The sequence below is a fragment of the Monodon monoceros genome, unplaced genomic scaffold (genome assembly GCF_005190385.1).
Source record: "Monodon monoceros isolate NGI ecotype Baffin Bay Population unplaced genomic scaffold, NGI_Narwhal_1 Super_Scaffold_9, whole genome shotgun sequence".
Taxonomy (NCBI): Eukaryota; Metazoa; Chordata; class Mammalia; order Artiodactyla; family Monodontidae; genus Monodon; species Monodon monoceros.
The window spans coordinates 35,499,846-35,527,706 of record NW_021703786.1 but is presented as its reverse complement, the minus strand read 5'-3'; the positions used below and the strand labels follow the sequence as shown (position 1 = coordinate 35,527,706).

General features: G+C 52.5%; 2 protein-coding genes across 4 annotated transcripts in view; one reads left to right on the top strand and one right to left on the bottom strand.

Moving 5' to 3' along the window:
• ARSG (arylsulfatase G) overlaps positions 1–20,252 on the top strand; it is a 119,235-nt gene extending 98,983 nt beyond the window's left edge. For 2 of the 3 annotated variants that reach the window (XM_029210821.1, XM_029210820.1), the window contains exons 10-12: positions 5,165–5,285; positions 10,743–10,833; positions 18,348–18,622. In XM_029210821.1, the coding sequence (XP_029066654.1) occupies positions 5,165–5,285; positions 10,743–10,833; positions 18,348–18,622 (487 nt within the window). Of the gene's footprint in view, positions 1–5,164; positions 5,286–10,742; positions 10,834–18,347 lie in introns of all 3 variants that reach the window. The other variant, XM_029210822.1, reaches the window with a different exon arrangement.
• The window catches only part of WIPI1 (WD repeat domain, phosphoinositide interacting 1), a 29,844-nt gene continuing 21,630 nt past the window's right edge, over positions 19,648–27,861 (bottom strand). Inside the window, exons 9-13 of the mRNA XM_029210826.1 lie at positions 24,688–24,852; positions 23,778–23,885; positions 23,072–23,190; positions 22,548–22,648; positions 19,648–19,839 (exon numbers count right to left, since the gene is read on the bottom strand). Coding sequence (XP_029066659.1) covers positions 19,789–19,839; positions 22,548–22,648; positions 23,072–23,190; positions 23,778–23,885; positions 24,688–24,852 — 544 coding nt within the window. The 3' untranslated portion in view covers positions 19,648–19,788. The remainder of the gene's footprint in view (positions 19,840–22,547; positions 22,649–23,071; positions 23,191–23,777; positions 23,886–24,687; positions 24,853–27,861) is intronic.

The window sequence follows — 27,861 nt, the reverse complement described above, 5'->3', positions numbered from 1 at the left end:
TAGGATGTTTTTGGTGTTAAATTAGTCCTGATTGCAGCAGGACAGTCTGTCTCCATACGGTTCATCCTCTTGCCATTTTCTCACGTGAATCCATGGAGAGCAAACTTGGGTGGAGCGCCCTGACTGCCAGGACTCCCTCCGGGTTGGCCCTCGGGAGAAGGGTGGTACGACGCGTATTCAAGAAACTGAGGCTCTTATGCTTCATGTTCTTGGAAGCCCAGCCAGACACTCCCACGTATTAGGTACTTAATCACCTCTCCTATCACTTAGTCTCCTACTTTCTTCCCCAGAGGATATACATCTCCTTCCAGATCAGAGATAACTCCCTTCAGCCACTCTGAGCTGAGGCCAGGATCCCTTAAACCAAGGCCCAGTGCCTAAGGAATTACGGACACCAGAGAGTAGACAAGTTGATACACTCACGTGAATACGGAAAAAGTAGAAAAAGGTGTGTTGGGGCTCGGGGAGAAGGGTCCACGCTAAGCCTCTTGGTTGCCTTTAGACGTACCTGGTATGTTAATCATCAGGTGTGCGCCGGGGTGACGTGATAAGATCAAAGGAAAAGTCTTACCGATGCCCTGGCCCCAAAGCCCAGTGACCCAACTGCAGAATGGGGGAAATTCATTTATTCAGCGGAGATGAGTTGTTGGGTCCAGTTATGGGTCAAGCATGGCTCCAGGGACTGTAAGAACGGGCACATCGGACAGAAGGCTTCTGTGGTTGAGGAGCTGACCTCCCTTCGGGAGGGCAGCACGTCTGAAAAGGGCCTGGTGATTTGATCCTAAAACCCTAAAGTGGGGTATCTCAACCTTGGCACTGCTGACATTTTGGGCTGGACCGTTGTTTGGGGTGGAGGGTGTCCTGGGCGTTTAAGGATGTTTGCTAGCACCCCTGGCCTCCACCCACTGCATGCCCATGGCTTCCCCAGCCCCAGTTGTGACAACCAGAATGTCCCCGGGCGGCTCCAAGTGTCCCCTGGGGAGGACAGACGCATGTTGGTTGAGAATCACAGCTCTCAAGTGATTTCTCTTGGTCATGTACAAAAAGCAGGGGGGGGGGGGGGGGGGGTCTGCTCTGCATCTGAGCTGGGAGGCCCCCATCTCTGTTCAGAACGGAGGAACGCTCTCTTGGAGATTCTTGGGGCAAGCCTACAGCGACTAGAAGGGGAGGGGATGACTTGCAATAATCTCATCTGAAAAACAGCTAAAGGTCTGTTTCGCCCGGAGAGCGGATGACCCACTGGGGGACCCCGAGGCTGTCTTCCCATATCCCAAAGGCAGGCAGTTATGTGCAGGGGGATTCGGCTGGTTCTGGACTGTCTTGAGGCACAGAACTGAGTCCCGGAAGTAGGATCTGCAAAGAGGTGATGCTCACGTCGGTGTCCTGTGGGTTGGGTGTCACCGCCCCCCGGGCAAGGCCCAGCCGCACGTCTCCTTTCAAGGCCCGCCCCCCCACTGCTTTCCCGTATCTGGCAGTGGGTTATGGGGGGGGGGATGGGCAGCGGACCCTCCCTCACCCGCACTGCTGCGGCGCTCTGCTGTGTAACCGACGTGCGCGCTGCGGTGTCGGGTCTTCTGGTGCTGTGGGCCCCCCATGCTCCCTGCAGAGTTGCTGCCGGCCCCTGCTGGTCTCCAAGGGGGACCTGCAGCCTCTCCAGTCTCCACCGAGGGACTTAGGCCAGGAAGGGGTGGGCGCCTAGCTTTCCCCAGAGGTAATGCGAGCGAGTTTCCCGCAGGAAGGAACTTACAGCCAGAGGCCAGAGAGCTCGCTCGCCACATCCAGGAGCGTTCCCACTCTTCCACGGTCTGGAGGGGTTCTGCTCTCCTCTCGCTCACTCTAGGCCCGGAGTCCAGGCCCACGCACCCCAGCCTACACTCCAGCAGCCCTGGCCCTTCTCACTTCCCGTCTTCAGATCACACCGGCCACTTCCCAGATGTAATGTCCGCGCTTCTAGGAAACAGCCTCCCTTCCGCCCCCGGCAGCCCAGCAAGCGCCCCAGTGCCATCGACACGTGCCCTGAGATCCAGGCCAGCCCCCCGCAGCCCTGCAGCTCCCCGTATCCTCCTCGCAATTGCCCAGTCCCTGTCACACGCAGGTTCTGTTGGCAATTCCTCGGATAAAAACACAAATATGCACACTTTCTCTGAACAGTCTTCAGCGCCTTGGGCTGGCTGAAGCCGCATGAAGAAAATCTTCTCACATGGGCAACAGAACCTGCAGTGTGTGCCCCCTGGAGCCGACCCACTCAGGTGGCTCTCTTCTGGGTTGCCGTGCCTGTCCGTCCGCGAGCAGGCTCTCGACAGCCCGTCTCGTAACCAAGGCCTCCAGAACCCAAGGCCGATTTGCCCATCGGGGCTGGAGGCGCAGTGCTGGGGGCACACGACCTTTGCATTTTCTTTGAAACCAGAAGAAAAAACAAAAACTTTTAGGTTGAAGAAAAATGGCTTAATATCTCCTCTTTATATTTTTATATAATCTTTATGTCAACAGAATTGTAAAATATAATTTTGAGTATTTTATATGGAATAAGGAACCACAAAGGCAAACGGACTGAGGTTCCATGAAAGTCGGAATGCGCCTTCCCAGGTATTAGAATGAACTGTGGAAATTTGAAAATTAGGTTTGGGGTTTTTTGGTCTCTTTCCCCAAGGTTTCCAAGACTCCCGGGACCAATTCCTTAGGGAGGCGTTGGAGTAGCGGGGTCCCTTTTTTAGCCTTTGCAGGACTGATGCTTTCTCCAAGTTCACGCAGGGGCCCAGGGTCTGGGGCTCTGTGTCCCGGGAGGATCTCCCTCCTCCAGGGCTCCCCTCGGGGGCTTGTTTTCCTCCTTTACGTAAGGAAGGACTCTTTGGTAGCCTGAGCTTGGACTGGCAAGTCCTGGAGATGCAGAAGCTTTTGTCGCGGACCCGAGCTTTCCTCTGTGCTCTGGAGGTTCCTGCCCGATTCTGAGACACTAGGACTCCATGAACATTAGACTCTGTGCTGTATAATGAGGATGCTAAGCCTCACGATGACGGAGGGGGGAATAAGACGGGAAAAGAAAATGTACCGCACACCCCCAAATCTAAGGCAGAGCCTGTTCTTCTGCCACTGACCTGACTCCTCTGGGAGGCACGCCTCTCTTACGGGTGCAACGGAGAGAAAACTCCAAACAGCAGTGCCGGCCACCCCGGCCTCTTCAGCCTGCACTGCGGTCCTCCAGGCTGCCTGATTTCTGGCAGGGACCTTGGACTCTGGACAGGTTTCTGGACCGTTCTGTACTCCGCAAGGGCTTACTGTGCACTTCTTGCACTTGCATGCGCGTGGGCTGCCAGCTCCTGGAGCGTGCATTGCGAGAGATAAGCCACCGGCTCTGTGAACTGTGGAAGCCAGAGGCAGACCAGAGACGCTCTGTACCGTAGTCGAGGGAGAGATCCTGCTTGGGGCTGTAGACAGAGCCCTGGAGCAGAGGAGAAGGGGAGGCGGGCACGTGGCAGTTCCCTTCCGCGGCCCATCTTGGGGGGCGAGCCTCCGCTCCCGGGACTCTGGGCTGGGGAAGCAGCAGGTGGGGCCTGGAGGCCTCCCCATGAGCCCAGCCTCAGGTGGACCCTCTTTCCCGAGATGTCCAGCCTCGTGCGGGCCTGGCCCTCTGGTTCTGTCGAGTCCCACCGACTCTCCGTTAGCCTGGCCCTCAGATAAACAGCTCTGTTCTTGCCGAAGAGTTTTTGTCTGACCTGAGCACAGCCGGCTGGAGGGAGATGTGCCCTAGAGCAGAGGGAAATGGTACCACGTGACTTCAAAGAAAATCAAATTCACAAAATCCACCAACGTGTTCACAGTGGCTGCCTTCGGGCGGGGGGCTGTGTATGTGCTGCTTCTTCGTATTTCTGGATGTCATCCAATTTGCCCACCCTGAACACTGACTATTTTGTAACAGGAATAACAGAGCTAAATGAAAGCGGATGGAATGTGTCACACATGACGGCATTCTAGACAAAGACTAGCTATTTGCGACACGGAGACCCAGGGTGGGAAAAATGAAGTAAATGTTCTCTTGCAGACACCTGTCACACACTTTTCCCTCTCAGCGGGTGGCGGTGGCCTAGGTGGTGACAGGTAGAGCCCCTTGGTTCTTCTTTTTTTTTAACTTTTATTTTTAAATTAATTTTATATTGGAGTAGAGTTGATTTACAATGTTGTGTTAGTTTCAGGTGTACAGCAAAGTGAATCAATTATACATATACATATATCCACTCCTTTTTAGATTTTTTTCGCATTCAGGTCACCACAGAGCATGGAGTAGAGTCCCCTGTGCTCTACGGCAGGTTCTCATTAGTCGTCTGTTTTATACGTAGTAGCGTGTATATGTCAGTCCCACTCTCCCGTTTCATCCCACCACCCCCCTTTCCCCCCTCGGTAACCATAAGTTTGTTCTCTACATCTGTGACTTTATTTCTGCTTTGCCGATAAGTTCATCTGTACCATTTTTCTAGATTCCACATGTAAGCAATATTATACGGTATTTGTTTTTCTCTTTCTGACTTACTTCACTCTGTATGACAGTCTCTAGGTCCATCCATGTCTCTGCAAATGGCGCTATTTCATTCCTTTTTATTAGAGCCCCCTAGTTCTTAGGTAGGTCTGCAGGGGTGTCCCTGTGAGTGACTATAACACAGACATCCAGTGAGCACTCTGAGTGCCAGGCCCTCTACGTGCATGACCTGTGTCTTTCATCCACACTGCCACCCAGTGAGGCAGGTACTGTTATTATCATGCCCATTTTATTTTTATTTTTTTGGCCACACTGCGAGGCTTGCTGGATCTTAGCTCCCCGACCAGGGATTGAACCCGTGCCCCCTGCAGTGGAAGTGCGGAGTCCTAACAACTGGACCGCCGGGGAAGTCCCCTATCATGCCCATTTTAGAGAACAGAAAACTGAGGGCTAGAGAGATAGATGGCCGAGCTGAGATTTGAGCCCAGGCAACACCTGGCTGCAGAGCCTGGGTGCTGCTCCTGTAGGAAATCCAGGTGAGGCTTGAAGGCAGGACAGGAGGCAGAGGGGGCGGGCTGTATGGGAGGCTGCCGGGGCTCGGTCTGGGCTGGGCTGGGCGGCTCTTGACCCCAGCACGGCCAGGGAGAGAGCCTGGGGACAGCTGGGGCCAACACTGTCTTGATCTTCCTGCAGCGTGCTGGACATCTTCCCCACCGTGGTGGCCCTGGCTGGGGCCAGCCTGCCCCAAGGCCGACACTTTGACGGTCTGGATGCCTCGGAGGTGCTGTTCGGCAGGGCGCAGGCTGGGCACAGGGTAAGTGGAGGTGGTACGTGTCCCACCTGGGCTTCTCCAGAGGTGGGACCCCTGCCCCTTATCGGGGCCTGGCTGCCTCTACACGAACAGAACCATCGTCAGAAGGCGCCTGCAAGTGGCCCCTGGAGATCCAGTCTGTCAGCCGCCGAGGGGTGATTCCTCTGAGATGAACCTGTCCTTCCTCTCCCCCTCTTCTTCCTGAGTCAGTCCAGTTCCTCAGTCCAGACTTCTGTGCAGCAGTTTTGGTGTAGGGTGGGCGTGCATTGGGGCTTATTCCCTGTACCGAATGACTTTTCCCCTCACCATCATTTAATTTTCTGACATGCCCTAGGCACGCGGCACACTTTTGTGGGATGGGGTGCATGACCTTTGCCTGTGAGTTGTGTATCGTGGGGTTCCCCGGCCAGAACGGAAGCTTCCCAAGGTCAGGGAGCTCACCATGGAATTCTCAGAACACCTAACACAGGGTCTGGCGTCCGGCCAGCGTGCAATAAACGAGGACTGGATGAATAAACAAATGAAGGAAAGATGCCCTGGGTGGCAGGGCCGGTCCTCGGGGGCTCAGCACACACACGGCTCTCCAGCCCCCAGGGTCCCCTCTTCGGGGTGCTCTGAAGCACTCGGTGGCAGCGACAGCCAGGAAATGTCAGGCCGGATGGCCTTTCTCTGCCTTTCTGTGTGTTTTACTTTTGCCAAAAGGAAGAGGAAGGGGGAGGAGGAAGGAGGCCGGCGGAACCCGGAGCTCTTTCTGGAAGGCCCCGTGAGCCCGGCTCCTCAGTTAGGGACCCACACATCAAAGGGTTTATTTCTGGCTTTACTGCGGGTCACATGGAAGTGAGTCAAATGTCCTGGGGCAGTTCCTGAAGCTGCCCTTCCCCACGGCCGGCACACTGGTCCTGAGCGGGCACCAGGGCTTCTTGACGATGCTCGGAGTGGCCTCTAGAGCAGGACGGCTGCTCCCGGCCTATCCGACCCCCTGGAGCTGCAGACCCTTCCAGGCCGAGCCCTGCTCCCGCAGGACAGCCAAGCAGGAAGGTGGCTTCCGCCTCTGGCTGGGAGTTCGCAGTATGTGACCCTGGGGGGTTATCGACGACGTCAGCGGAGAGATGCTCCCGCGTGTTTATGACCACGGCCGCGCACAGAATGATCGGGGTCACCAGGAAGCGCTTCAAGGACTGGGGGCACCTTGACGCTGTCCGTCCACAGGGGGAGGCCAGCTCCCGGGTGCGGAACTTCCGTTTCCAGACGGCGGAGGGCTCGCCGCCTTTCTCAAGCTGCCGCTCTCCGCGCACCCACGGAGGCCCCGCTTCAGGGCTTCGCGGTTGCTGGTCTGGGCCCCCAGGGGGCTGGGCCCAGGGACCGGCAGGAGAGACAGATACGAGCCGCAACACCGGCTGGGGTTTTCGTGGGGACGTGTGATGTGTGTGGGCTACCCCGTGTCCCGGGAGGGGACAGCTGCCACTCGCCGCTCGCCCAGAGCTCTGGTGGCACCTTCCAGGGTAGAGGCACGTGGGCGCTGGCACCTGTGGGCCCGGCCCAGCGCCCCAGAGGGCTGGGCTCCTGCAGCGTTAGTCCAGACACCTTAGAGCTCAACGTAGGCCGCCGCTGGCCCCAGATTCAGCCACTGCGGAGACCGGAGTACATTGTCTCGAGTCTGCTGATGGAGGGCCAGGAGGGAAAAATGTATGAGTGACTGTAGAAATATACATACCTATGCACACATATACACGTGGGTACACACACACGTGCACGTATTCGCGTGCTTTTTGCCTTTGGGTTTTGGTGCAGTGTACAGGATCTTAGTTCCCCGACCAGGGATCAAACCTGGCGCCCCCAGAGTTGAAGTGTGGAGTCTTAACCACTGGACCGCCAGGGAAGTCCCTTGTTTTGGTTTTGGTATTCAGTAATCATTTATTGAGTAACGATCACGTGCAAGGCACCGTATCATTCTGGGGCATCCAACTGTGTATAACAGCCTTAAAGGTTAGATTTAAACGTTGCCACCTGTTTGGAACATTCCTTAATACTCAAATTAGAATATATTGATTAGTTCCCACAGCATACACATGTATATGTTAATAAACACAGCTGTGTTCACCCTTAGGTATATGCTGGGCTTACAAGATTCGAGCATGGGGTTGGTTTAGAAAACCATTCCAGTTTCAAGAAGCTCAAAGTAGCTCCTAGACCGTCATCTCAAAACAATATGCAAAAAGTCTCAGCGGTTGGGTTCTTCCCTATTTTGCAAACGAGTAACGGAAAGTCGAAGAGCTGAAGCAACCTAGGGCCACGTAAGCCCTGGCACCCTCCCCAGGTCCCGCGCTGAGAGATTTACAGGCAAATGCTGGGCTATAGGTCTTCCTGCTGTGAGCGGTCTCACCACCCACTTCATGGACAGCTAGGGTCGCTGATGCCATGCCGTGTATTCCTGCACTTGCAGACCCTTCTGCTTCTGATCTAGAGGGGTCTGTGTCCAGGCAACGAGGGCAACCACAAAGGGGGAGAGGGGAGCGGGCAGGAGAGGGTGCACAGCCTGGGGGCAGGCATCCCACTCTAGGCTCGCCTGCTTCCCGGATGGAATTTGGAGGTTGCAGCATCACTGCTGGTCAAGTCCTACCTCAGCCCCAGGTTGCCATGACCAAGTCCAGAAGCTGTCAGCCGAGGGAAGGCTTCTTAATGGCTCTGCATCTGTCCTGTCACGACCAGTCTGGGGCTGTGTAGTAGTCATACAATGCTTGGTCCATCCCTGGAGACCATACATTGTAGAAACGGAAGTCGGGTCTTGGTCTCTGCACCGCTGATCACTTCTCTTAGGGATAAGGGAGGCCCCCTAGTGGCAAAAGATGCTGTCTGGAGCGGCTGGCGCGAGGCTGACGGCTTTTGGAGACCTGGGTCTGTGCACCCAGACCTGAAGGGGTGGGAGACCCCTCCTTCTGGGGAGGCTACCCAGGCACCAGCCTCCAGAGAGGTAAGGAGACGCTCCCTGGTTGAAAAAGCAAAACAAAAGAAAACAAAGCAAACAGGTAAGAAAGGCAACCAAGAAGATGCAACGTGTTTGCAGAAGATAAAGTTATCTTTGCAATTCGGACCGGGTGTCCTCTGGAGAGGAAATGTCTTCAGCTGTGATTCATGTGTAAATTTGCCAACCTCCTTCCTATGTTGATATAAACAAGAACGCCACCATCAGTCTGCTCAGAGGGGAAAGGCAGGGCACATACGAGTTCTCCAGGATCCATCCGCCCTCCCGAGAGCGAGCCATTTTGCTTGCTCTTGGATTCTGGAAGTGGCGCCTGGTGACACCAAATGAATGTCCTGCACACGGCAGCCGCCACTTACGGAATTTCTGTTTCTGTTACTGAGCCATAATGTCAATGGCTCGAACCCGCGGGCCTGGGCTCCCATCTCCTGGATGTCTGAGTACATCCTAGATCTGTTGACAATAGATTTCCCAAGTCCCCCACTTCCTGCCCTCTCCAGAAGGAAACAAAACAGCCTCCTGTGGTGAGAGGCTTGGCTTCCTTCAGGGTTGGAAGAAGTGAGGGTTTTGAGTTACGACTTCTCTTCCTGTTTGGAAGGAGCCTGCTGTCATCACGCCGGCTGGGGACCTGGCAGGCCCTGTCACGAGAGCACGGAAGCAGCAGGTGTGGGAGGAGCCCCACCCTCGCTGGCATCCTTTCAGAGCCGGGAAACTTGGGGGGACAGCTGTTTACCGCTCCAACAGATGTTTCTCATTTTTTTTTTTTTTTTTTAGCTCCATGGAAACTTTGAATCACGTAAGCACCTTTCCAGTGATATATATCGGTCATGATTCATACCAAGGCGGTCTCACGTTTCCAGCCCAAAGCCACCAACTTGCCAAGGATGCTGGTCATTTATTTTCTATCAAACCTTGTCCTTGGGAACCCTGAACTAGGTGTTTCCATTCTGAAGGGTGATTCTTTTTATTTTTGGGGGGGGGCCACGCCACTTGGCTTGCAGGACCTTAGTTCCCCGACCAGGGATCGAACTCGTGCCCCCTGCAGTGGAAGCGCGGAGTTGGAGGGTGATTCCATTCATTGATGACTTGCTCGGTCTGAGTGTGGTAGGACGGAGTCAAAGGTGATCTGTGTTTGGAGGGAAGGCCGTGCACGGTTCTGGAGAAGTCACACAGAGACGCCCTCCCGTGAGAGTTGGAGAGCCGACTGGATGTTGAAGAAGCTGTCTTTCTAAGAGATCCAAGGGCCACCGCCGATCTGTGCCAGGCTCCCTGGGAATATTTCCAAAACATGCAGATCCCAGGCCCCGTCTTGGCCCTGAGGGGTGGGGCTCAGGCAGGGGCCAGCCTCCTGGGTGGGTGACCCCTGCTGTCACAGAGGGACCCGCACTTAGAACGACCCTGTGCTTGCTTTAAAGCACACGTGCTGTGGCCACCTTGAAATTCTTAATTTCGTGTGTGTGTGTGGGGGGGGGGGTAGTAATTAAAAGAAAATAGCTTTTTAAGAAATTTATTTTGGGACTTCCCCGGTGGCACAGTGGTTAAGAATCCTCCTGCCAAGGCAGGGGACGTGGGTTCGAGCCCTGGTCCGGGAAGATCTCACATGCCGCAAAGCAACCAAGCCCGTGCGCTGCAACTACTGAGCCTGCGCTCTAGAGGCTGCGAGCCGCAACTACTGAGCCCGCGAGCTATGACTACTGAGCCCATGTGCCACAACTACTGAAACCCATGCACCTAGAGCCTGTGCTCCACAACAAGAGAAGCCACCGCCATGAGAAGCCCGCGCACCGCAATGAAGAGTAGCCCCCGCTCACCGCAACTAGAGAAAGCCCGCGTGCAGCAACGAAGACCCAATGCAGCCAAAAATAAATGAAGAAAAATTTTTTTAGGAAAGGAAATTTATTTTGCTGAAGGATAGTTGATGTACAATGTTGGGTTAACTTCTGCACAGCACGGTGATTCGGTTACACACATATACGTTCTTTTTCATGTTCTTTTCCATTCCGGTTTATCACAGGATATTTATTATAATTCCTTGTGCTCTACAGTTGAAATTCTTAATTTTTGGACAAGGTTTCTCTCATTCTCATCTTGCACTGGACCCTGCAGATGACATGGCTAGTACTGGGCCTAGGAATCCAAGCAGAGCTGTAACCCACTCCGATTAATTGACTAGCAAAAGAGCTCTTTCACACAGGCTCCCGGGAGTTGGATGGTGTAGACCACAGGCCTGTGTCTGTGTTTGGGGCTGGGCTGGGTGTCAGAGGGTGGGTTTGGCGGGTGACGGGGAACAGGGACCACGACAAAGAAAGTAATGCTGAGACTTCCCTGGCGGTCCAGTGGTTAAGACTCTGCGCTTCCAATGGAACTAAGATCCCGCATGCCACACAGCACAGCCAAAAAAAAAGAAAAAAGGAAGTAATGCTTTCCAGGGAGCCTCTAGCATGGTTTTCTTGTTTGTAAGCCCTGCCCCCCTTTCCCAGGTGCTGTTTCACCCCAACAGTGGGGCGGCCGGAGAGGACGGAGCCCTTCAGACTGTCCGCGTGGAGCGGTACAAGGCCTTCTTCGTCACCGGTGAGTTACTGAGGGGCCCTGTCCCACCCGGACTCTCGCTCAAGCTTCCAGGATGATGTGGGCTGCCCCCTTTCAGGGTGCTCTCAGCATCTCTGATGGTGCCGCCCTGAACCCGGGCCCAGGAGGAGGGCTCAACACGCAAGGGCCCTGCCCAGGCCCTCTGCACCTACAGGTACGCTAATAAGGCCTTTCTGCCGTTCGCCTAGATCTCCAGCCAGCTCAGAGCTGGTCCAGCACATCCACACTGTCCACTTTTTCACGTGAAAAACATTTCATCCCACGGTTATGCTTTCAATGCCAGTCTGGCTGAACATTCAGTGGGAGCTTAGAGATATTTTGAAGCAAGAGACTGTTTCGGAAAATAGATGTTAGAGGTCTACTTAGCAAAACCAAGCCTCTCTCCTACTTGGCTCACCCTGTGACCATCTTAAACGTATATTTTAGAAGGGTGATAGCATGGTTCTCAAAGTCTTGCAGTGGCTTTTTGCTTCCAAGTGAATTCGGACTCCCTCCACCCTGGGTCCCTGTACTTTCCTAGTCTTAGTTCTCCAAGAGCGACGGTCCTTCTCCTTGGCCTCCAGGTTAAACTCCCTCTCGGCTCTTAAGGCCACCTGGATTGAGAACTGCTTCTCGTCCTCCCAGCTGGTAGGACCTGGAGAACTCCGGTACTTACCACATTCTGCCATACACACCAGTTATTTAAGTGCATCTTTTCTTTCTTCTAGTAGCTTTAAGCTCTCTAAGCTCAGCCTCTGTAAGCTCTTTAATCGTTGTTGTCTTGACATGCTCGGCACAGAATCTTGCATCTGGTAGGAACCCTAACTTTTTTTTAATGAATGAAAGACAAGCTCCCCCCCACGCGCCCCCCCCAAAAAAAACCCCTCACCCAAATCTGGGATCTGGTGTGGATTCCAATTTGATTCAGTTATTTTTTTTTAACTCAATTTCTTTTTTTAAAAATGAATTTATTTATTTATTTATTTATTTATTTAATTTATTTATTTTTGGCTGCGTTGGGTCTTCATTGCTATGCGCGGGCTTTCTCTAGTTGCGGCAAGCAGGCGTTACTCTTCGTTGCGGTGCGCAGGCTTCTCATAGGGGTGGCTTCTCTTGTTGCGGAGCAGGGGCTCTAATCGCATGGGCTTCAGTAGTTGTGGCTCTCGGTCTCTAGAGCTCAGGCTCGGTAGTTGCGGTGCACGGGCTTGGTTGCTCCGCGGCATGTGGGATCTTCCCGGACCAGGGCTCGAACCTGTGTCCCCTGCGTTGGCAGGCGGATTCTTAACCACTGCGCCACCAGGGAAGTCCTGATTCAGTTATTTAAAGTTAGAGCTTTCCAAAGAATTATATAATAAAGAACAAAAATTTATTTGCCCTGAGGGTGAATAAGTGACCCCCAAAGAAAATGTGGCATAAAACCAAAACAAGTTCTTTGAGTTCATCACTTGAAAGATATTAAAAACGCCACAAGAATCTTCGACTTTCCAAGACCTAAAATGCAAACCAGTGAGATGTTTGTTATTCTTTCAGATGGAAAGTGTCCAGATGCCAGCCCTTACATTACCCTATCTCAGAGGTATGGTTTCTCCAGGCTGAGTTAATTTCAGAAGTCATAACCCAGCCAGAAAGCCCTTGTCATCGTGACGCTGGGATCATAAACGCTACTATGAAGTGATAGGACTGTTTGAAGGGATCACAGTCAGACAGGAATTATGACACCCAGGGGAGGTCTGTTCTTCTGAGGCATCACCAAACTCCCAGGAAAGTTAGCAAGGGAAGAATGGAAATCTCAACAGATGGGATGAAGTAGGATGAAACAGGATGAAGCCCGGATGTGCTCTGATTCCTCCTTTTCCCCACCCCCGTCCCTGAAAATCTGCATGCTAATTACATAAAACTGCTTTGGGATAAGTGAGGTGAACTGACATCTACTGCATTAGATTAGAGAAAGAGGTGTGTGTCCCTCTATGATGAGGCTGTGATTTCTGAGGTCGTGTCCTAGGGGGAGCTTTAAGAGGCAGCGAGTCTGTTTCGCTGTGTAGCCTAGAATGAAGTGATCTTATTGCTTTTTCCTTTTTCAAAAGAGTAATTGAGGGAAACTTTACACACAGTGAAAGCCACAGACCTAAACGGCACGATTTGATGAGTTCCTATAAATGTGTATACTTGCATAAGGACCCTCTTAATGCTGTGAATTACATCGATTGGTTTTCAAATGTTAGGTCAACTTTACATTCCTGGATAAACTCAATTGTGATGTATTCTTCTTTTTATATATTGATGGATTTGATCTGCCAAGATTTCGTCTATAATTTTCCTTTCCTGCAATGTCTGTGTCGGGGTTAGGTATCAGGGTTTCGCTAACCTTGGGAAATGAGTCGGAAAGTGTTCCTTTCTCTGTTTTCTGGAAGGGGCTATGGGAGATTGGTATTATTTCTTTCACGTCGATTGAATTCATCTGTGAAACTCTTTGGATCTGGAGGTTTCTTGATGGAAAAGTTCTTGGTTATCAATTTAATTTCTTTAATAGGTATAGGGCTATTCAGATTTTTTATTTCCTCTTGTATCAGCTTTGGTAAGTTGTTAAAATAATTTGTCCGTTTCATCTGAGTTGTCAAATTTACTGGCCTAAAATTGTTCATAATATTTCCTCATTATCCTTTTAATTAATCTTTAATGAAGCAACTTTTAGCTCTGTTAACTTCCTTTATCGTTTTCTATGTCATGATTCCTGCTTTTATTTCCATTCCTTCTTTACTTACTTTACTCTCCTTATTCTAGTTTACTAAAGAGGACATTCATATAATTAATTTTAAACCTTTCTCATGTTCAAATATAAGCGTTTATAGCTACAGTTTTCCCTTTAAGCATTGCTTTATCTGTGTCTCCCAAATTCTATGTTTTACTTTCATTATCTAGTTGGAAATATTTTCTAGTACCTTGTCTAATTTCTTCCTTGACTCATAGGTCATTTAGAAAGCTGTTGCTTAATTTCCAAATTTTGGGGGCCTTTTTTTAGCTCTCTCATCTTTGTCATTTCTAATTTAATTTTATTGTGATCGGAAAACATACTCTGGAAGTTTTCAATCTTTTGAAACGTATTGAGACTTATTTTATGGCCTTGCAGGTGATCTGTCTTGGTGAACACACCATGTGGAAGTGAAGCAAATGTGTATTCTGCAGTTCTTGTGTATAATGTTCCGTAAATTTCAATCAGGTGGAGGTGTTGATAGCTGTCTAGATCACCTATATCCCTCCCGGCTTTTTGTCTAGTTGTTCTATCAATTATTGAGAGAAGCGTCTTAAAAATCTCCATTTAGGATGTAGATTGTCTATCTTTCCCTTTAGTTTTGTCTTCCTTAAAATCGGACTCTGGATCCTTGTGAAATATCCCTGGTTATCCTGGTACTCCGTATCGTGAGGTGTGCTTTGTCTAATGTTACATAGCCACTCCGGTCTCCTGTGCTTTTACTGTTTGTGTGATATATCTATTTTGTTCCTTTCAACTCAACTGCTTTTATATTTAAAATGCGTCTCTGTAGGCAGGAAGGAAAGGAATCTTGCTTTTTCATCCAGTTTGATAAGGCTCTGCTTTTTAACTGGCGAGTTTTGACTATTTGCTTTTCTCTACATAAGATCATTTCATCAACAAATAGAGGTGGTTTTACTTTTTCCTCCCCAGTCTGGATGCCTCCTGTTTCTGGTTCTTACCTAATTTCTGTGGCTGGAACCTCCAGTACAATGTTGAATAGAAGTGGTGACAGTGGACATTCATGTCTTGTTCTTAATCTTAGGGGGAAAGCTTTCAGTCTTTCCTCACTAAGTGTGATGTTAGCTCTGGGTTTCTCACAGATAATTTTTATCAGGTTGAGGAAGTTCCTTTTTATTCCTAGTTTCTTGAGTGCTTATATCATGACAGAGTGTGGGATTTTGTCAAATGCTTCTTCTGCATCTACTGAGATGATCATTTTTTTGTCTTTTGTTCTATGAATATACATTGCTTTACACTGACTGATTCTCATATGTTGAACCACCCTTGCATCCATGGGATAAATTCCACTTGGACATGGCGTATAATCCTTTTTATAAGCTGCTGAAATCAGTTTGCTAGTATGTATCGAGGGTTTTTTGTATCTCTATTGTCTGCAAGCCAAGGAAGAGAACCCTCGCCAGAAACCACATTTTCAAGAACCTTGGATCTTGGACCTCTAGCCTCCAGAGCTGTGAGAAGATAAATTTCTATGATTTAAGCCACCCGGTCTATGGTACTTTGCTATGGCAGCCTAGGCTGTGACTAAAATACCACTTTAAGGCTCTTCTCCATGTCTTTTCATGGCTTGAGCTTATTTGTTTTCAAAGCTGAATAATATTCTATTGCCTGGACGTACCACAGTTTATTTATCCATTCACCCACTGAAGAAAATCTTGCTTGCTTCCAAGTCTTCACAATTAGGAGTAAATGTTTTGACAGTTATGCTATAAACATCCACATGGAGGTCTTTTTGTGGACATACACTCATTTGAATAAATAACAAGAAGTGTGACTGCTGGATCGTACGGTTAGAGTGTATTTAATTTTGTAAGAAAACACCAAGGTGTCTTCCAAAGTAGCTGCACTGTCCAGTGTCCCCGCCGGCAGTGATGACAGCCCCTGCTGCACACCCTCACCGGCATTCGGTGTTGCCACTGTTTTCCATTTTGGCCACTCTGCTAGGTGTGTCGTGGGGTCTTGTTATTTAATTTGCAACTACTGATGACGTACAGCATTGAGCACCCTTTCGTATGCTTGTCTGCTAACTGTGTATCTTCTTTGCTGAGGTGTCTGTTCAGGTTCTCATTCTCATCATCCTGATTGTTGAGATTTAAGAGTTCTTTGTGCATTTCGGATAACAGCCCTTTATCAGATGTGCCTTGTGAGAATATTTTCTTCGAGTCGTGGCTTGACTTCTTGTTCTCTCGACAGGGTCTTTCTCGGGGTCTCTGAGCTTCCTTGATCTGCGGTTTGGTGTCTGACATGAATTTGGAGGAAATCTCAGTCCTTATAGTTGCATAGATTTCTTCTATTCCTTTCACTCATTCTTCTCTTTCTAGTGTTCCCGTTACACTTTTTGTAGTTTCCTCACAGTTCTTGGATATTCTGCTCTGCGTTTTGCAGATTTTTTTCCCTCTTTGCTTTTCAACTTTGGAAGCTTCTTTTGAGATATCCTCAAGCTCAGAGATTCTGTCCTCAGCCGTGGAATCTACGAACGAGCCCATCAAAGGCATTCTTATTCTTATTTCTGTCACAGTGCTTTTGATCACTGGTGTTTATTTTTTTCTTTTTTCTTAGGATTTTCATCTAAAAGAGGACTCCCACCCCCATGGGGTTTTTAACTCTTAAACTCATCTACACTGAGCCTCCCGCCGTTTGTTCATCACAGTTCGGGTTTTCCTACCAGGGCACTGGTTCCCAGAGGTGTCCGCTTGTGGGTTTCTGCTCTGGTATGTTGTGCTTCTCTGTATTCTCACCTGTCTGTCTCCAGTTCGGGGAGCAGAGGTTTGCCCTGTGACCTCACTTCTCTGATGGATCTCAGAAGTCATTGACTTTGTAGTTTGTTCAGCTTTTTACTTGTTAGGATGGAGGGCTGACTTCCAGAGCTCCAAATGCTGGACCAGAGACTAGAAGTTTCCTATTGAGTAGTTTTAAAAAACTGGACACTGTGTGTGATGCACTGTAGAGATTCTGACTTTCAGTCTGAGGAGTGTTGACTTCAGTTCTCACGGGCAGTTAATTACTGCCTAATCCCCTTAGACTTGAGGAGTCTTGATTTTATGCTTTGTCAGAACTGGGCTCTGTTGGATTTTATCCTTAATCTTAGGTAAACGCCTTCATTCCGGGATACAGCCTTTACTCCTAGCATGAACCTTTTGGGACTTCAATGGAAAATATGAAGTGTTTATCAAGCCTTTCTAACTTAACAGAATTCACACTCTAAATTCTACCTTCCCTGCACTGGGTAGCACAGAAATGCGTGCTGAGCTCTTCAGACTTGTAGCTGTTGCTAGAATCTGTGCATGCCCAGTTCAGGGGTCAGCCAAGGTTCTGAAGGGAGTTTATTTGCAGACTTTAAGCCTTCCCCTCTCCAGCTCTCTCCTTCCCAGGACTTTGCCCACCAGTTTGCATCTGTGGTGGCAGCTCTGAACTCTGTTCCCTGACACCTCAAGCCAAAGAGACCACAGCCCCCTCCTGGGGCTTTAGCTGCTCCACGCTGCTCTGAGTGGGTGGGTAGGGGGGTGTCCCCAGGGGAAAACACTTAAACACAGACCCCACCCCGTGCAGCCTCCTGCTCTCAAAAATCAAATTCCTTTCTGCCTGCATGGATGATTTTCTGGTGCCTTCAATTGGTTGTTTTTTTTCTGTATGTTGCCTAGAACTTAAAATTGTCATCTATGGGAGGATGAGTTTTATGTGAGCTACTCCATTATTCCCTTAAGTGGAAGCCTTTAATTTTTATAAGAGGAGTCAGTCCCCACCTTCGCTTGACTGATTGCCAAAGCTCACGTCACCTCTGTTTATTGGCAAAGAAGAGCCAACTTCAACTCCAAACACTAGGCAACGACTCTTCCTTTTCGTTGGACAAACTGAAATCCATCCCAGGAGGAGCAGCATCAACAGGGGGCTTCCTAAAGGCTGTGCGATCTACCCATTCTTCCCTCTCAGTGGTTCACGTTTTACGTTTCTGTTCAGATTGGCCCAGAATGAAAGCTGCGTCCTCCCGTGGTGTGACTGTGGCTCCTTCGTGGAGATTTGCTTTTACTGAGTTGCACTTGGGCTTCAGGCTCTCAGCTCGTAGCGGAGGGTGGGATAGAAAGTTGTCAGCTGGACCGGCCTCATCACACAGCTGTGCTTTTCATAAGGATGCTGTCGAGTGTTCCATCCTGTAGGAGGAGCCGGTGGAAAAAATTCTCTCACACCTCAGGGCTCTGCTTCCCCGAGTGGCTGGTAAATGTCTACCTTGTTCATGTTTCCCTGCTAAGGAGACCAGAGGCAAAGGAAGTGTTCAGGATTGCCTGTGTGTCCCAGGGCTGTCCTCTGCCTGAATTCCTTTTGTTGATATAATTATATTGTGTTCATTCCTGTCAGAAGCCCTAACTACTTTTTGTACGGAAAAGGGGGCAAAAAAAAAAAACTCATCTGAATCGTTAACAGCCAAGGAGGCTGCCATCGCTCCAAACGTTTTCGTCACCCGTCTTCAGGCAGATTCTGACTCAGACAAGAAACTGAACTGCAGCCCGAAGTGAAACGACTTCCCTGGCCTCCCTGCCTAATTTGCCAAATTGAGTGTCCTGTGGACTCAAGAAATCAATTTTCAAAAGACACATCACATTTACTCCCAGAGGGTGGAGGGGAAAGATACTTGAGTCAGTGTCTTAGTGGCAGGGAGAGCGGTCACTGGAACATTGGAGTCCTGATATGTTTGCACTCACTTGTAATCCGGTGCTGGGCTTGACGGGGTCTCTGTTGTCACCCGCTCCAGGTGGGGCCAGAGCCTGCGATGGCAGCGTCGGCCCCGAGTGGCACCACGAGCCTCCCCTCATCTTCAACCTGGATGACGATGTCGCAGAAGCTGTGCCTCTGGACCGGGGTAGTGCCGAGTACCAGAGGGTGCTGCCCGAGGTCAGAGCGGCTCTCTCGGAGGTCCTTGAAGACATTGCCGGCGACAACACCTCCCGAGCGGATTACAGTCAGGACCCTTCCGTGACCCCCTGCTGTAATCCCCACCAAACTGCCTGCCGCTGCCAGGCCGCGTGACGGAAACACCGGGAAGCGAGACGGGCGGGTTCACATCCCGACTGCGGTTTTGCCCACTTCGCAGTGACGTGTGCTTTAAAAATAAGGCTCAGAAGTTTGTTTTGAAGCCACCACTCCGCGTCCCCCGCTGTCCCTTCCACGTGCCGGCTTGAGGGCATGCCGAGCCCGAGCTGTAAGAAAAGGCACCTGGGCTGTGGAGTCAGGAGTCAGACCAGGTCCCAGCCCCAGCTTTGAACTTGGGCAGTTGTTTAACGTAACTCGCAAGCTGATCTTGAGGAGGAAACAGGTGATACGTGCAAGTGCCTGTCTGGCACGCGACGTGACACCAAGCAGGCACTCGATATGTTCTAGTTGCCTTTTTTTTTATGCACCCAGTTTTGCCCGTCATTTGAACAGAGGCTCATCCCGGCTGGCACCTAGAGCAGCACCTCCGTCTTTCACAGGCGCACAGATCACCTGGGAGCTTGTGACCATGCGGACTCTGACCAGGTGGGCTGGGGGGGGGGCCTGAGGCGCTCCGTGTCTGTGAAGCTCCCCAGGGGGCTGCAGACCTGCCAAGGTGAGAGCTGCTTCCAGGCCGCAGAAGCCCACAGCCCTGCCCACCTGCCACCACCCCGTGCGACAGGTCAAACGGCTGTATTTTAAAGATTTTAGGGATGCTTCCTGCTTTCAGAAACCACAAAGAAGTAAAGTTTTAAAGCCTCAAAAGTGCATTGCCATGGTTTTATTATCAGTGTCCTAAATGGGACTGAAAGGTCATAAATGATTTATTCCAATCACTGCACAAACCTTTTGCCTGGCTAAAATAGCCTCTCTCTCTATGTCGCATATACAAGAAATACAGTTCAGAGAGATTCTCCTGTAAGTACATTTTTACGCAGCATACGCTTTCGAAAGGATGCTTTTTGTAATATAAAATTAGCGTTATATAGACCAAGATGGTGCGTCCATGTGGACGCTCTGGCTGGGGCGCACTTTCAACAACGGCAGGATGTGGATTCGCAGCAGCTCCCGCACCCACCGGCCACCGGGGCTGAGACGAGCCTGCTGGGCAGCAAACCGCGTCCCGGGTTCCTGACCCCCCATTCTGCTCACACTACCGCATGCCTTGCATCCACCTTCCTGGTCGTCTCCAAAACCGCCTGACAGAGGGGCGGTCCTGCTGTTCACCATGACTGCTTCGTTCTGCCCTTCTGATCGCCGCGGCACGAGATTATCTACCAAAATCAAAACAGAACGGCCTTACTCCTTCCGGGAAGGGGCTGACGGGCCGGCTGCACGGTCAGCAGACCCGTGCGCACGTGGGGTCGGCGGGGGCAGGCTGGGCCCGGCAGAGCTTTCCCGCCTGTCTGTCCACAGGCCGACCCTCGCGTGTGGTCACGGAAGAGTCACCCGTCTTCTTTAGGTGTAGACGAGGTGGCAGTTTCAGAAAATACTTTTTGTAAAAATATATGTGTGTATTGATATGTATATGGGTTGCTTTTTTTTTTTTTTTTTTTTTTTTTAAGGCTCATCTTACTTGTAAACACAGACTGCTAAATCACCATGAAAAAGTCAGTAAACACCCTTGGTCCCAAGAGTAAGACGAATGTCAGAATATATGCAAACTTGTCAAGGCTGGCTTGTTACCGAAACCAAAGCTACTCTCTTCCTGAATACAGCATCTTTCTAAGGGACCAGAAATGATCAATTCTCTTTTCCCTCATTGTGCTTGGAGCAAAGTCAATCCCAAGGAGATGAGAGGGCTCATACCCAGGTTAGTGTCAGTATATTTAAAAAAGAAGACCAGCAGCGATGACCCAGCGAGCCCCTCAGGAGATTATCCGAGCAAACCTAGGCTCGTGTCCGGGAGAAGCTGAGACCCCAAGATCCGTCAGGATCCTGGAAGGTGTTAAGGCATGTGGGTAGAGAGGAGGATTCTGGACAGATGTTTGCAACAGGCATGACCGTTCAGAACAGAGACAGAGAGAGGAAGCTGTTTAGCATCTCCAGTGGACCATCACTGCCAATGAGGACATGACTAATATGGTCCCTCTTGCAAGAACATCCCAGGGGCACTCAGGCCCCGATCCTTGTGCACTGAGATGCAGAAGCCCACCTGCTACCCCATCGCTCTGCCTGCAGGCATGAGGGCAGGGCTGGGGTCTGATGGTCTCCGAGACCCCTACCACCGGCTCCGCACACGGGGGCTGCTCCGAAATTGCTAGGGCCTAGCGACCGTTCTGGGGAAGCTCGTTCAGTGATCGGCACTCTCACGCTTACGGGCAGGAAGCCCTCCTTCTACATAAATAAAAATCGGCGCAGTTTAAACCAACTTCCACTCGTTTGGTCCTTACGCGGGAGACAAGACGAATGGCTTGTACCAGGCTTCCTGGCACCGAATAAGCAAACAGGCCTTTCATTTCAGTGCTATAGTTCTTAAGCGTCTCCAATTTTTTTTTTTTTAACTCCAAATGATCTGCATGGTGTACGTATTATTTGATACAGGTTTTCTTTAGGAAGGGATCACCTTCTGAATGCCGATATCCAAATTCTGTAAATATAAGAGGTTTCGAGGTCTACTCTGATTTCAGTTAAGTATCTAACAATCTAATCTTTTATAGCAGTCACAGACTTTTACCAAAATTGCTGATTCCATTAGATTCCACATGTATGCCCACTGCATCTGACCTGCTCTGGTTCCCGGAAGATACGACTTCAGATAAATGACCACCAACTTTTGGGGGGCACAGAAAAGCTCCCGCTGTAGCGAGTAGGGGCAGGAGAACCCAAGAGCAAAACAACTGGTCCCTTGGGAGGGGTCTACTGGGAGACGTTTTTAAACGTGTAATTAGTATTTTTAAGAATGACTGCTTTCCACCCCTAAGATGTAAACTTTACTGGTTGGCACTGTATTTGACAATCTGTCTATTAAAAGCCAGAAAGGCCGATCCCAAGCTGCAACCCACAGAGCCTTTTGGGAAGTCAGGAACACGGCCCTGCAGTCCTGCACGAAGGGCCCTACAGCAGCTCTTGTTTTTGTTTTACTAGACTTACTAGATTGTCCTATGGATCTCTGCAAGAGGGACGCCAGACCCGCACTCCATCCTTTGGCAAATGAAATCCAACTGACCCAAAATCATGACCAAGAGAAAACAATGCAGCCCAAGATCTATGCCCAATGGCTACTTCTCTCTGCTTCCAGGAGGGACAGTCAGCTGACTCTCCAAGCCTTGGCCTAAACACTGCTTCCATCTTGAAACGACTTCAAGTGGACCGTCTGGGCTGTTTTCTGACTGAAGCTCATAAGAGGGGGTCTCTATGTTGCTCTGAACGGAAGCTTGAAGAACCAGAACCAGGGGGACAAGCTTCTCTTCACTCCAGGATGCTGAGAGGAGCCATGCCCAGCGCCCAGCTAAGCCTGGGCCCTTGCTGCCAGGACGGCTGAAGCAGGATGCTGGGGAGGTGCCCGGCTAGAGGTGCCCGGGGGGCTTCCCACCGCCGCTCCGCTCTCCGAGTGGCTGTTAACGAACAGGGGTCAGTCCTGTCAGAGCCGGAGGAGGGCGAGGGCCCAGCCCTGTCCGAGCATCACCTTTAGCATCACAAGGGCGGCAACATTCTGCTCAGAGCATCTCAGGAACCTCAGGAAAATAAGAGCTTAGACGGACCAGTTTCTCCCTGTGAGCAGCACAGAGGGTGCTAAGGAAGCAGAGTCAAGGGGCCCGGGCCTCCGAACGCGGGGAGGCCGCCACGGCTCCCTGGGCAAGTACGCGGTTATCCTGACACTGTCAGGTGGGCTAGTCTGTGGGGTCTGAGGCTTCCCGGGTGTTAGGGGAGGATTAGTTGTGACAGATGAGACAACAGGGAAAGGACTCCGCCTCGTGCACAGGTGAGGGTTCTGTCTAAGCACACGGATTGGATGCTCTTAAGGGTGCCCAGTGCTCACAGGGGGAAACTCATTCTCATCATCAAGACACACTGGTCCCGTCGCAAACTCGTGTTCGGGGATGACCTCTCCTCGGAGCGCCCCGCCATCCTCAGAATAACCTGGAAACCAACAGTGAGACGTGAGAGAAGCCATGGGGTCTGTTCCTAGGCCGCGACCCCGGGGCCGGGCCTCAGCAAAGCGAGCGTCCGGGGACCCACGGGACGGACTGTGCTCCCCACGAGTGCAAATCCTCAGCGTTTACGGCCCGAAGCCCCTGGGCGGCTGGTCTCCTCCACCCGCCCGCCCCCAGCTCCTCCAGCTTTCCACCTGATTACAAACCGTCCAGGAGGCAAAGTGTTCCCACTACTTGTTAGGGAGGCGGCCACTGGGGGCTCCGCCGGCCCTGCTCTGGGACCCGCGTTTAAGGCTACGCCCAGGGCCGCGTCTGGAGGAGACACGTGGTTCGGGGGAGTGCTCTGTCCACAGGCAGTGGTGACGGGAGAAGAGGGTCGCTGTCACACAGGTCCCCCGTGCCCGCTCACCTGGCACCGTGGAGGCTGCAGAAGGGCTTGGTCTGGCCACAGTTGCTGCGTAAGACTGAGGTAATGAAGCTCTGAGGTCATTTTCTTTATTCTCATCGGCAGTTCCTGAGCCAAGCAAGCTAACGCGGGGGGAAGGAAGAGCCAAAAAGGTCACCTCACGCCCAGGGCACTTGCAAAAGGCAAAGCACCGGAAGCCCGTGCTGGGCCCCTGGGGTTCAAGGCCTGCCAGGTCAGCGTGGACCAGCGTGACCTTCACCTGCCGATCACTGGATTTCTCATCTCTGGCGTTTAGTAAACCGAGATCGGTCCTGTGCTCCTCCTGGCACGCGCAGGCAAGGGCACCCGGGAGCCCCAGGTGACGGGGCAGTGGCAGCTCGGGGCATCCTGTCCGCAGCAGGAGGTTGCCCTGCCCTTGGCCGCAGAGGTCAGGAGAACGTCTCAATTCAGTTCGGTACACGGCTCGGAGCGCCTGTTATGTCTGAGGGACCCCGGGAAGAGGAGGGCCCAGCAGGGAGACCCCATTTTGCATGTCATTGAGCCCTACGTGAGCCCAGCGCCAAGCAGGGCCCCTCTGGCTCTGCCCCTGGGCCCGCCCCTGAAGGAGGAAGGGAAGCAAGAGCGCTGAGGCTGGTCGCCGTCTGGGCTGAGGGGCACACGACACAGGCGGCTCCTGAAAGGCCGGCTTTCTGAACACCGGTCTCCTCACCTGTGGGTCTTGATTAAGACGCAGTCTCCTCCATCCTGAGGGTCCAAGTTGTAGATGTAAAGGTGTCCACTGGATGATGCCACCAGGAGCCTCGGCAGCTTCTGGATCCTAAGGGCCAAGAAGACGTGTGCTGGGATGACAACGTACGTGGGCGGCAGATCCGCTTCCAGGGACGAAGCGCCCCCCCCCCCCCAACCACCGGGGACATCACCAGCGTCTTGTCCCGACATCCATGAACCCGCAGCCCGCTGACCCCAGAGTCTGGGTTTCTGGTGATTTCCTTGCATGTGTCCTAGTGATCTACCTTGAAGATGACTCCTTGTCTTTGACCATATTGTGTGGGTGAGACAAAAGGATATGCATACACCCTGCTGCTCTGTGAGGTTCCCCTGCCAACAAAAGCGTCCGCCTACCTGCCTTATGTGTGTCTCTGCCTTTAACAGCGGAAGGAAGGAGGCAGGTGCAAAACTGGCCCCCATCTTTGCTGGCTAGTCTTACAAAATTTTTCAAATGTTCGGCTTTAATAAACACTTTTTAATGTCTTAGATAAAACACCCGTCGACCCCATAGGTATCTGGACCGAGACTTTGGAACTAGAGCCTTTTTACATAATTCCGTAAAAATGGGAACTGTCTTCAAGACAGTGTCACTGGAATGAGAAGGTTAAAATTCCCATGCCAGCTTCCAGCTCAGCTTCTCAGCCCCCGGAGAAAGGGTCCCGCCGGACGGACGGGAAAGCGGCTGGCCGGCCACGGGGTGCCGTGGGTCCTGACCCTACGTGCCCTTCTTGGCTCCCTTCTCTTGCCTTTCTTTTAAACCTGTGCGTGTGTGTCTGGGGCAAGTAAACCTGTGCTTTGGGGAAGCAAATCTGTAATGGTTTGTGCCTGGTGAGGGGTGGCGCTGCACGTACGTAGAGAGGGTGCAGATGTTCCTGTGCCCAGAGAAGCCCAGGCGCCCGGTGGCAAAGGCCCTGTCCTGGTTCATCATGTCGGACACCTGGGTGGGGAGGTAGTTGGTCGCAGCCATGAGCATCTTTCCCACGTAGCTGGTCCAGGTCGAGGGCTCCTCTGGCTGGCTGGGGAGCAAAAGGCACAGGCGAGGGTGAGGCCAAGCTGCCCCCTGGCAGCCGTCCAACATCCCCGGCCGACGCTGGGAGCTGTGCTCACGGCAGTGGGAAGGGACTGTGCCCGGGCATGACGTTCCGCCCACCCGAACGCTCGGGACGTGCCATTCCGGCCGTACCCTGAGGGCGTCAAGGGCTTGTGTGTCCTTCGGAAGAGCCATTGCATGGCCATTAAGAGGTTCCCAGTGCGACGGCCCTCCTGCATTAAGCAAGCTGAATCTATCAGCCTGATTTCTAGGTTCCTGGAAGGGGGCTGGGCAGAGAGTGAGTTGGAATCAGTCCCTGGGCTCTGTAACCTAAGCCCAGGCCTGTTCTGGGCTCACCGAAGAAAAGAACAGGCCGATCTCAGCGTCAAGGCCTCCCAGCCAGACTGCGTGGGAAGCAAACCTCCGGGCAAGATGCTTGGACAGGTGTTTGGTTACAGCCCTCGAGCCACCCGGGTGGGTGCTGGCAACGCACAAAGGCCGGGGGAATTCAAAAGGACCTGGTGTGCCCCCTGCAGTCCCCGCGCCACATCCTGGGGTCTCTGGCAGACAAGGGGGGGCGGCTGTGTGGTGAGACGCGGGTGGGCAGGGTGGACACTCGCCTCTGCGCCGAGCAGCCCGGCGAGGACCAGGGTGGCCGCATGCGCCCCAGGCACCCCGGCCGAGAGGCCGCTCGTCCGGGGGATGCATCCTGGTGAGGGACACGGCCCGCGGCTCCGAAGCCCTGGGGTTTATTCCTCCCTGTCACCACCTGGACAAACCTCCCTAGGTCTCGAGGTTCTCGTCTGGAGGCGACGGGCGCTTCCAGGCTCCCGCCGTCCCCCTAACATCCTGAGCATCGTGGGACACACCTGCGCGGCTCGCCCTGGCGCGCTGCACTAAGGGTGGGGCGTCACCGAGAGGTACCAACCACACCTAGGTCCTGCATCCGAGGCGGGGCGCAGCACAGATGTAAAAGGGAGGACGCGTGAGCGCTCCAGACAGGGTGCCCGGGACAGGGCCCAGGTCGGGGCGACTCCAAGACCACAGAGGAGGGAGGGGCGGAGGGCGTTTCTCCACCCCTCATATCCCACCGTCCTCACCGGGGGCCACGGGGGCAATCACGGTCCCCTGCCCGTGAGAACTAAAGCGGCGGCACGGCGCAGGGGCTGGCGCCCGGCGAGTGCCGTCTCATAAGAGAGCGTCTCCGGGGCTGGCGGGACTGAAGAGGCTTGGTCGCCGGGCTAGGCCCCGAGGCAGGTCTGTCTCCGAGCGGGGTGGGGGGGCAGGAGGGGGGCCCATCAGATGCTCTGGACAAGCATCTGAGAGTCAGGGCCACGCTGGGCCGGCCCAGGGGGCAGAGGCAGGGAGGCCTCAGCTCAGGCAAGGTGCGGCGAGAAAAGCCTCGACATCGTACGGCACTCGTTCTCTTTCTGACTCACTTCGCTTAGTCTGACAATCTGTAGGAATCGAAACTGCGACACAGATGAACTCATCTACAACACAGAAACAGACTCACAGACACAGAGAAGAGACTGGCGGTTGCCAAGGGCAGGGGAGGGCGAGGGATGGAGTGGGAGTGGGGGTGAGCAGATGCAAACTCTGTATACGGGATGGAGAAACAGCAAGGCCGACTGTAGAGCACAGGGAACTGCATTCCACATCCTGGGATAAACCAGAAGGGAAAAGAATATGAGAAAGTGTGTGTGTGTAACTGAGTCACTGTGCCGTACAGCAGACATTAACACAGCATGGTAAATCAACTCTACTTCGGGACTTCCCCGGTGGTCCAGTGGTAAAGAGTCTGCCTTCCAGTGCAGCGGACGCGGGTTCGATCCCGGGTCGGGCAACTAAGATCCCACATGCCGCGGGGCAACGAAGCCCACGTGCCGCAAATTACAGAGCCCGTGTGTTCTGGAGCCCGCACACCGCAACCAAAGATCCTGCGTGCCGCAACTAAGACCGATGCAGCCAAAAATCAAAGAAACAAACGAAAAAACACTTTACTTCAACATGTACTTGATATCTCTATAGTGACTGGGAAAACAATAATGCAGGTTAAATCTTTAAGTGTGTTGTATCTGTAGCCATTACGTTGTGAATGCCAAAGACAAAGGAATATTCCTCTAGTTGTTTGGGAAAAGGGAGGGAGGGAGGGAGGGAAGGAAGGAAGGAAGGCCTCGAACGCCAGGCTGGAGGACCTGGGACTTTACTCCTGAGGGCAAAGGGGAATAAAGGTGTCTGAGGACGGAGGGGCATGTTCCAAGGGTTAGTCCAGCAAGAAGATGTATGATGGTCAGAAGAGGCTACAAGGAGTGAGACCAAGGAAGGGAGGCCCGGTTCAGGGCGGTGGCCGGAGAGGTGGGACGGAGGCAGAGGCAGAGTCATCTCGTGCTGTATGAGTTACCGCTTCACGGACGGGGTGGGCTGGGGGGATGTGGAGAGTGACGGGAAGGTGTGTTCCTGGTGACCTGAGACGGACAGAAGCAGGTGAGCCTGGAGGTGGAACTGAGCCCAAGTGGCCACTTCCCACCGTAAGCACCAAGGCAGCGGCGTGGGGTCCCCGGATCCCGGGACCTGGGGGTGGCAGGGTGCCCGGATGGTTCTGCTGCCCACGGGGGCCCGAACCCAGCACGACTGACGACGGATTAAAGCTCCGGCAGAGGGCGGGTCCTACGGTGTAGAGGCTGTCCGAGAAGGGATAGAAACGTCCAGAAGACAGATGACATCTATTTAAAAGCTTAGAGGGCAAGCAGCGTGCTTTGAGGCACGCACACACGGGGGCAGGTGCTGGAAGGGTTCCAGGCATGTGAGCAGCGTGGAAGGGCAGCGTCTAGTGTTTCACAGCCCTGCGGGGCCAAGGTTCAGAGGGCGTGAGAGCAGCCCCTGGCCAGCGGCCGGAGCCAGGGCCCCACAGTCACTGGGTGCCCCGGGAGGGAGGGAGGGAGGGAGGGAGCTCCAGACGGTGTGGGACAGAGGCCGGCACCGTGTCACACAC